We start from the raw sequence: 10,334 nt of genomic DNA, 5'->3' as shown, positions 1-10,334 counted from the left end.
GACCTGCATCACCTTGGCCTTTCCTCCCACATTATAAGTGAAGTGAGGTGAAATGGGGTCCGAGCCGACCACTCCTTGTTTTGGTCCCTTAATGCCGAGCACCAGACAAGGTAACAGCAAATACCACCGTAAAACGTCTTTTGGTATGACGCGGCGGGGATCGAACCCCGGACCTTCCGCTCTCCGGGCGGACGCTCTGCCACTAGACGACGGAGGCGGTATCCCACATTAAGCTGACAGGCCGTGCTATAGCTGGAATACTGTTAAAAGCGGCGTTAAACCCAACTCACTCACTCACTTGAAGTGAAAGTGTTCGATGGTGATGCCGAAGGTGTTTGATTGTTCACGTTGGTACAACGTGTGAAGTCCATTTCTGGTGGCACAAAACTCAACTCACTAACGAGTCGAGTGGTACATTCAGTGGGTGACATTTAGGAAAAGTGGATGGAATATGTCCTGATGGAATGTGTTGTTCATGCTTTTAACCACTGGTTGTTTACACATAGAGAGGCCGCTTCAATGGCCTAGTGGTAGTGCGTTAAAATATGGTACGTGTTATTACCATCTCTGGCGCTCTGCATTAAGTTGCTAAAACAAGTACCGTTCGGCTCGGAGTCAGCATACTGTGCCTGGGTAGGGTATTCATGTTAAACTGCGGCATGGTATCTCAGTGGGCGAGCACTTTAAATCGGCAAAGTCCGGACTAGTACAAGCAGCTACACACACATAAAACCAAATTCCCCTCGTGTGAAGCCCATTCTGGGATCCTCCATGATATTGCTGGAACATTAAAAAGTTTCAATATTTCAGATCAAAGATCCAGATAAGCTGTGTATGTGTATATTTACGAACAATTAATCACCACAACTCAATATTGAGTTGTTTGCGTTCGAAGACCGATGAAAAACCCCAGAAGGATGGCAACGTTGCGCATAAGTATCAAATATAGCCTTTTCAGCTTGTATACCAGTATGTCATCACACCTCATTATTTAATGATTGAATGCAGGCATCACATATACATTAATTCTGCTGCGTTACAAAAAGTGCTATTGATCACTTATTGTAAGCTTGTGTTGTGAGCTGACACACTTGGGGCATCACATAGATATACAAATTAGAAGTCACATGAAACAGCTTTTTAAAAATGATGTATTTTTAAAAACGTTCAATAATTGGTATAGATATACCCAATACCCCTGAAAAGTAACGTAGCGTTCAAACAATAGAATGAAGTCAATATGAGAAAATGCTGCTGATCATTTGGTTCAATTTGTCCTAAATGCACCGTGCTTGAAAAAGCGTGGTAATCGATTCAAAAGTTTACATAACATGTTCTCTGCAAAAAAAAAGAAACACAAAAGTAGTAAAATCATTAATTTTTTATAGTGTTCTACGATATCCATACAAAATTAATACCACAAATGAAGTCGACATTTCTGAATGGTTTGGGATTGATTTGTGTGGGAAAAAATGAGGTACTGCTGAAAATTGGTGAAAAGATGGAAAAATCGCATGTGAGAGCCTGGCACCGAAACACACCAACATGACATGCACGTGCAACATCAGTGGTTGGACTGTGAAAACGTTGGGTTGCATTTGCATGTCGTCACAAACTCAGAGAAAGTGAACAGCGGAAACATGCCACGACTGGTGGATGCCCAACGCAACAAGGCCATCGGCCGACTGCATACAGGCGAATCAGCTTTGACCCAGGTCCGGTCGAAGACGTATCAATACTCCAGCACAGGACAGATTCATACGGCTACGTCACAGAACCACCACGGCCACCTCTACAACTGTGGCAATACCAGGATTCGAGGATTGTATTGGATATAAGCCCAGACAGCGAGGAACCGTTTAAGCACTGAAGGTTTTCATGCTAGACTACCTGTTCGAGGGGTCAGTTTGATAGAGCTGCATTGACAGACTGCAACGTCAATGATGTCATGATCACAGAGTATGGCCACAACTGCGATGGAGACACGCTTGGTGATGAGTCACTTTTTATGCTTCGCAGTGCGGGTGGTTGACGTCATATTTACAGGCGTTGCAGTGGAACATTATGCCCGAAACTGCATACAGTAAGTGGACAGATTTGGTGGTGGTAGTGTGATGATGTGGGCAGCCATCACCTACAGTGGTAGAACATACTTGGTGCAAGTTCAAGGAATTTAATGGCACAGATTCATAGATTTCCAACAAGACAACGCCCGACCTCACACGGCAACACTGAAAACAGCGTTTTACAGGAATCACAACATTCATGTCCTGCCATGGTCCTCCGGTTCTCTAGATTTAAACCCAATTGAGAAATTATGGGATTCACTGGATCAACGAGCACGTCAGCAACAACCACAGAACCATCGACAGTTGGCACAAACACTGCAGGCAGAGTGGGTGAACATTCCCCAGGCTAAAATTCGGGATCCAATTGCTTCCACTGGACAACGATGCCAGTCAGTTTTGTACTCTAATGGTGGCCACACAAGATATTGAGCACAGATGACCTTCTCTTTGAAAATCTACTGTTCCATGTGTGTCATATGGAACCTGGGTCAATGAGAATGTGTTCAAATGTTGAACAATTGATTACCATCTGCTGATTACTTATATGATATATAAAATATACATCTAAAATCACTTTTGCATTTCATTTTTTGCAGAGTATATAAACAGAGTTATCTCTTTTACTAATATCTCCTCAGAAATTGTGAATCCAGATGTTTTACTATATCATGTTGAATAATGCAAGGAAATCTATGTTGTTGCAAATGAGGTGAAATGAGGTTTAATTTTGTGTTTAAGATTATTGTACTTTTTATAGCAATGTGTGTTCTGACTTATATAGTGATGTGCATGCATATATATGTGTGTGTCTGCTAGTACCAATCCAGACTAATGCCAGTTATATAGTGCTAGCCCACAGAGATACCACACTACAGTTGGAACCCATTACAAGCCAGCCAGTCCTTGTCAACAAGTTCCATCTTTTGGTATGACATGGCCGAGGTTCGAATCTTCGACCTTTCGCTCTCCGGGCAGAAACACTATCCACTAGATCTAAGTTGTAGGAATGTACTAGGGTTTGCAAGATCCTGACTCCAAAGGTGCTCAGTCCCTATTTTATCCCCTTAATGCTGAGTACCAGGCAGGGAAACAAGTACCATCTTTGAACGTGTTTTGTTATCACACCTCAGGATCGAACCACCGACCTTCCAATCTCCAGGCAGACACTCCATCCACTAGAGGCAGTCTGTATCACACGCAAGTAAATGGGTGCATGAAGGGTGTAACGTTGCTTTTGGTAACATCACAATGACCCATACATGATCAAGTTTAGGCCAGACAAACCAGTCGTTAATATACTGAGCATGATATTGGGGAGCAATGACACCGACAGCCTAACCCCAGCCTGTTTAGTCACTTCTTATGTACAGCAACAGACCTCCATGGACCCTTTAACCAGGCCCCTACAGGGTAGTCACACGTAAGAAATAATATATTGTTTACTAAAAAATTTATTGCTATGAATTTTTTTACAATGATTCATGGATACAAAAAAATGTTTTAATCATTCTTGTACACCTAGTACACATACTCTTTCAGCATTATATTCACAAATTTCAAACAAAAGAGATGCTTTTTACAAGAAGTATAATGTAAAATCATAAAATCATGTCCATCCTATGTAGCTACAGCATATGTCTGGTTATACGATGATTATACACAACACTGGCACTAGTGAGGAAATTCATATGAAGCCAAGCATGTACAAGCCCAGCAAATAACAAATCAAAAATACTTTACATGCAATTTCACAAATTAAAAAGCATATTTATAATGTAGTGATTGTTACGGTACCAACTTTAGCTTACTTTGTTAATGGTTCTTTAATTCACAGTTTCATGCGTTGTGTCACATCACAACAATTTCAAATGCTTTTTTCAAATACTTAAAATTGGTCAAAGGATTCTTTTGAAAAATTGCCGAAACAGTGTTGAAATAGTGGTTGATTATTATTGTTTATAACAATGTTATTTTGAAATGATTTCATGGAAGTATTGTCAAAAAGAAATATTTTTTGTCAAAACTCAAAGAGTTACCTCCCTTCCCAGACAAATACCCAAGCTCCTTCCCAGCGCAAGACACCTTCGTAACACTCTCGGTAACATATTATAGATAGCACCGTGAATGGGTTATCAGTGTGAGGAGATTAACTAATCCCATATCAGTGTTACTAATATCAACTTTTTGCCTGAAGTCAAATCCTTAAACCAAGGTATGAAAAGTAAGTGTCTTCATCAACCTATTGAATGTATACAGCTATTCCATTTTTATGTTGGCAACTAAGGAACAAGGGGAAGATAAACTAAACAAACTGAAATGTAGAACGTATGATAGCCATGGCTGTAGACCTTATCAAAATTCAGTACACAAATTCAAAAATAATTATTACTACAGCAGCATCATATACAATTAATAATGTAGAATGCAATTTGACAAGAAACATGTTCTTGTTTTAAAAAAAAAATCCACAGACAAGTTATTACATACTGAAATTGTCATCATACCTTTAACTATGCGTTTTGAAACAGGGACTTCTGATGTGGAAAGCATTCATTTATTTATCAACAACAAATTTGATTTTGTCAAATAAGACCTCTAAATCTTAAAATAAGTAAAAGAGTCCTTGAAAAAAACCATTGAAATATTACATATTCTCAGAGTGATGATTACAATGAAGTACAATGTGTCTATTTACAAGCATGGAAATATACAAAGTGGGTATAAAACGTACATAAAATATCTTCTTGTTATTTACAAGGCAAGTTTAAATTTTTCTCTTTATCATAATGGGTTTCGTGGATTGCTGTAGTAGGTTTGGAATGTGCTGATTTGACAAACTATTCATGGATTTTCAAGATCTGTCACCTCAATATTGTAAATGCGTTCACAGTAGTTCTTTGACAGATTAACTGTCTTTAAGGAAAGGATCAAACTATAACCTTTCAGAAAGTGATAAATGTGTATATAGGAATCAAACTGAAATTAGCTTAATTAACATATACCGGGTATATGATTTAGAATGCAACAAAATGATGGTATTTTGCTCAGGTTTGCTGTTCAAAAGCAATGATGCAGAAACGACAACTTAGAAGGGAACCTCTTTTGTCCAAGGGATATTCATAATTTTAAGAAATGAGGATCTTTTTTACAAATCATGAAATTCAGATGTGTTCATGTGACCAATTGTAAATCGCTTTGGTAATTATAAAATATGTCAAAACGGCTGAATGTAGATATTTTCAGGAAGTGTTTTTTTCCCAATATTTGAGCATGAGTCTTAACCCAAGCTGTTTTTCAAAGATTTACAATAAGATCAAGAAAACTCATGTTTCAAAAATTAATCTTGGGTCACATATTTGCTCACAGTCTTGAAACATGAAAATCAAGCATTTAGCGATTCTTATGATCTTGATCATAGCAGAGGACAAGAGAGAAAGAAAGTAATAAGGGCTAGTTGGCAGCCATTTGAATATCTCCAAACAGGGCCCTTAGCATTCCCCATCCTTTACACTACTGTGTGTTTGTTCATTTTCTTCTTTCTCAGGAAACATAGACATGTGAATTCTCGATATATAAAAATCACATAAAAAGTAGGCACCATGTTTTGGGGGACGGTAGAAGATTATTAGAACAACCGTGACAATAGCAGTGTTACAAGCGAGGTGAAGACAAGAGCTGGGACATATTTCAGTTTGATGTCTGAGGCTCCATTACATCCATTGTATTCATTACAGAAACAGTATGTAATCTGGCTGTTAGTCAGATCCAGGGGGTTGAAAGGGTCGTTTTTTCGTGCTGGGAGACAGTAACCATGGCGACGCAAGTTTGGCATCCTCAGTCTATGTCGTGTTGACTTCATCAATTCATGTTCACATTCCCGGATATATTTTGGCTCTTGTCCTGAAAATGATGAAAGGTGATTGATGTGATTGAATCAAAAGCAGACAGACATACGATTATACCATACAAATTGTAGGAAATGTTAATAATGTATGTTAATAATGTATGTTATTAATGCAATATGCCAGCTATATAACAGCAACTTGCAAATAATGAAGTCTAGACCAGGCAAACCAGTGATAGATATCATGAGCAACGATCCACACCTTCAGTGTACACTGACATGCTTCCAACTGATCCAGACCACCCAATTCATTAAGTCACCTCATACTACAAGCACCGGGTGCTGGGGATTTATTCTGATCAACTGCCTGGAATCCTGGGGACAGTGTACATACATGTACGTTGAAGGGGACTATGGAGCCAAGTTCCAGCCAAGGTCGAGACATTGTAAAAACAGAGTCTTTGTGTAAACAGGTTAATAATTGACTGCTAGATTACTCAGGAATTTATCTAAGATTCCAAACTTAGTGCCCTTGGCAAACAAATTGGGAAAAACATTTATTGTTCTTTTTAACATTGCATTCAAAACAATAATGGAAAATCAAGCCTCTTCTTCAGTGGAATACTAGATACCTCGACCAAGCCATCACTGTAGTTATAACTTTATCTACATGAAATAAGAATTTTTGAAATCCCATTTGGGAATTTTTACTGACAATTGTTGCAGACTTTGGGATGAATATCCATCTCTGACCAGGTCTAGATCAATCCCAAAGTATCCTAAAATTTGAGTAAGCAAACAAAGAATGTTTTGATTGAGAGATTTGAATCAACTTCAGCAGGAGTGTGAACTAACCATAGTCAAGCTCTGTTTTAGCATGTAAGACTTTATACCATGTTAATTTTGTTCAATCATATCATCAGAGCCAAGTGTCTCAGAAGCCCCTCTGTGGCATATACTAGGGTGTCATGCAATGGTATCATAATACCAGAGTACCACTCTGTATACACAATATGGCCTTCTGATTCCCTCACCGATTACCACCATTACAACTCACCTGGCACTTTCTCAATGACTTTGACACAGAAGTTGGAAGGCCCACAATCCCTCCATGGGAACATTCTCCAGACCACCTCATCACCACAACCACCCATGGCACTGAAACAGCGGTGGCACATCAACCCTTCACCTGCAATACAAACACAAAGCTCATCTGTGATGTTCAAGAACTAAAGACTTGACACAAACATGATACAATGTACATCCTTAAATTGTACATGAATATATGGCATACAATACTGTACACTCAGGAATTCATCTGTACAGCCTGGAATGTGGACCTTTGATTCCATGATTCAGTTTGACAACTTACATTTCCACGATTAATAGACATTTTACAATTCCATGTGATGAACAAATCCAAGGCATGTTATCATGGTTATGGTGCTACACATCTTCATAAAGTTTTAACTCTCTGTGCTTTATTGGGTAAGACTTCTGCCCGTATCCCCCCTCAAAAATATAAAGAATTAAAAGGATTGAGCAGCAAAGCATAAATATATATATTAACTTTTGTAGAGGGGGGGATATGGGCGAACGTCTTTCCCCTGGTTGTTTCTGATGAGAAAGTTCATAAAGATTTTAAAACTTGCATTGTTACCACTGTTTACCTTGTTCACTATTTCTTGTTAAAAAACCCATAACATTTTTGTTTCATTTTACCATGCTCACTGGCATGAATAAATCTTAATCCGTTATGGAGTCAACAGGTTGTGGATCTTGAGTAATTTTGTTTCGTCTGTCGTGAGCACGGAAGAGAGAACAGATTAATTAGCTCACAGAGGTGTGTTGTTTAATTAATAATCAGACAAAAACATACCTCTAGCATGTCAAGTGTAATCACTGAAGTTCTTAGTTCAATGATACAACTGTGACGCTACTTAAGAAGCTTTTTAGTAAGGAATGTTTGTTGTTTTTAAATCACCAATCTCTTCGCGAAATTTTGGCCATGACCCTTCCTGAACTCCAAACCGATAATCAGTTTCCTTCTATTGCAACTGTATATATGTATCTAATGCGACATTACGTATACTGTCAATAGCATATTCCTACTCCAGAAGACATTTATCCATATGAATGAAAACGAGAAAAGATGAATATTCTTGTTCATGATCAAAAGTTTTTGTTTTTTTCATTCACGATAACACACGGTTGGAACGGATATACGACAAAATATACGCAAATATGCTACTTATATCATTAATCAAGAATATAACCATGGTTTTAATGTCATAAAACAGTCTATTAATTACAGTTCTGATGATTCAAATTCAATTTGGTCCTGTTAAACATGACATCATCATAAATGTGTCAAAGACAGCATGTTACAATATAACAGCGCTCAAAATATTAACTGAAATAATTAGTACGCGGGAAATGTGTTTAGTGTATGAAATATCACATTTTGGCGGCTGACTGTGCAGATTTAATTGCACCTTAGCATTTCCGGATTGAGTTATAAAATGTCCGCCATGTTGTAACGATCGGAATGTGGAAGACAGTCGCATACCTTTTACTTACCTGACAGGTGTGTACTCGCACAGAAGCAAACCGTTCAGATTTACCTTAACAAATGATATTATGTATTATTTACCTTCTTTGAAGATGAGAATTGCAGAAAGTAACGCAAGTAGCCACTCCGTCCCCATTTTGAATGAGGTCGTGATGTCACCTGTAAACAATCCAAGGGGAGGTAATTCTCACTCGGGCAGGTGTGACAGGAAGGTGACGCGGCTGGTACGTTCAGGGGATTCTGGTTCAGGTGGAGGTTCCTGTAATAATCGAGTGTTTGTTTGTTGTTTAACGCCGCGCTCAGCAAAATTCCATGCAGGCGATCTGTAAGTAATCGAGTCTCTACCAGACAATCCAGTGATTGACATCATGACCATTAATCTACGCATTTAGATGAGTGAGTTGGGTTTAACGGGGCTTTGCACAGTATTCCATATATATCACAGCATGTCAGCTTGATGTGGGAGAAATAAAGCCCTAGGTGATGCAGGTCTCAGACGTTTACCACTTTGATGAAACACAGGAGCATTGGTATGGTGCGGATAGACCTATAAACATAATCGGGAGAACCGGGAATCAAACCCACGACAATACACAATAGGTTTCTGGTGTACCCAAGGGACGCAACTTTGTACAGCGAATTGCGGCGACTTAGACGACAGGGCATGCATCAGCCGTATCAGAGAGCCTGACCACCCGATCCTGTTACGCCCATTACAAGCACCCGAATCTGCACGGGGCATGGAGCAAGTGAGAATAGCACGACTCAGATGAGTATTTCTGTGATATTACGTCGTGTCAGTTTGATGTGAAGTGATACAGGCCTCAGACCACATTAGCCAAACCCGCATGCTCCGTACAGTGCCGAATATTTTTAGAAGAATCTTATATCCGAGTCGACCAGTGCTTGTTTTAACCCCTTAATGTCTAGCGCTAGGCAGGTTAAGAACAAGTACAATCTTTTAACGTTTTTTGATATGACGCGACCGGGGAACGAACCCCCAACCTTCCGCTCCATCCACTAGACCACGTAGGCGGTCCCCATGCCTCGAGTTTCATGGAGGCAAAGAAAAGCTTTATAAAGAAGTATTTGCTTGTATTTGTTGTTTGTTTAACACCTCACTCCAATATTCCAGCTATACGACGGCGGTCTGTAAATAATAGAGCCTGGACCAGACAATCCAGTGATTGACCTCATGAACATCGATCCACGCAATTGGGATCGATGAAATGCATCAACTAAGTCAGCGAGCCTGACCACCCGATCCCGTTAGTCGTCTTTTACGACAATCTCTGCGTAATTTCATTTTATTATCAAGGCGACAAAAACCCGGAATATCTGGCCTAGAATAGGTCTTCAGCAACCCATGCTTGCCGTAAAAGGCGACTATGCTTGTCGTAATAGGTGATTAACGGGATCGGGTGGTCAGGCTCGCTGACTTGGTTGATGCATGTCATCGTATCCCAATTGCGTGGATCGATGCTCATGATGTCGATCACTGGATTGTCTGGCCCAGACTCGAATATTTACAGACCTCCGTCATATAGCTGGAATATTGTTGAGTGCAATATTAAACAAAAAACACTTCCGGGACAGATATGAAATGAATGAAGGTCTCGTAAAATAATTCATTTTCCTGGTTGTCATGTGCGATGTCGCCAAATAATGTCGAACATGTTTATGTGAGAAGTTGATTTTAACACGTCAAATTATATATTGCTTCAGAATAATGACATAAAACGGACCTATTCGGGAAACATACTGGTCTGTGAAAAATATGTCCCAAATATCAATTGTACGACATAAGTTAAAAATAAATGTTAACTGAGGGCTTTTAAACGTAAGTTCA

At 39.3% G+C, this 10,334-nt stretch overlaps 1 protein-coding gene across 1 annotated transcript; it reads right to left on the bottom strand.

Annotated features, from left to right (window-relative positions):
• Positions 1-3,521: 3,521 nt before the first annotated feature.
• Positions 3,522-8,674, bottom strand: LOC139462465 (UPAR/Ly6 domain-containing protein crim-like). The gene is made up of 3 exons (XM_071244214.1): positions 8,567-8,674; positions 6,971-7,102; positions 3,522-5,969 (listed from the first exon to the last, which is right to left on the bottom strand). Exons 1-3 carry the CDS (start codon positions 8,619-8,621, stop codon positions 5,695-5,697), a joined length of 462 nt encoding a protein of 153 aa, XP_071100315.1. The 5' UTR covers positions 8,622-8,674; the 3' UTR covers positions 3,522-5,694.
• Positions 8,675-10,334: the final 1,660 nt, after the last annotated feature.

The sequence above is a fragment of the Haliotis cracherodii genome, unplaced genomic scaffold (genome assembly GCF_022045235.1).
Source record: "Haliotis cracherodii isolate W230 unplaced genomic scaffold, xgHalCrac1.p SCAF_15, whole genome shotgun sequence".
Classification (NCBI taxonomy): domain Eukaryota; kingdom Metazoa; phylum Mollusca; class Gastropoda; order Lepetellida; family Haliotidae; genus Haliotis; species Haliotis cracherodii.
This window is presented reverse-complemented; position numbering and strand designations above follow the sequence as displayed.

Coding starts and splice junctions, on each gene's coding strand:
- LOC139462465 (XM_071244214.1), bottom strand. CDS start 8,621: ATGGGGACGGAGTGGCTACTTGCGTTACTTTCTGCAATTCTCATCTTC. Junction 7,103..8,566: donor AATTCTCATCTTCAAAGAAG/GTAAATAATACA, acceptor TTTGTATTGCAG/GTGAAGGGTTGATGTGCCAC. Junction 5,970..6,970: donor AGTCATTGAGAAAGTGCCAG/GTGAGTTGTAAT, acceptor CATCATTTTCAG/GACAAGAGCCAAAATATATC.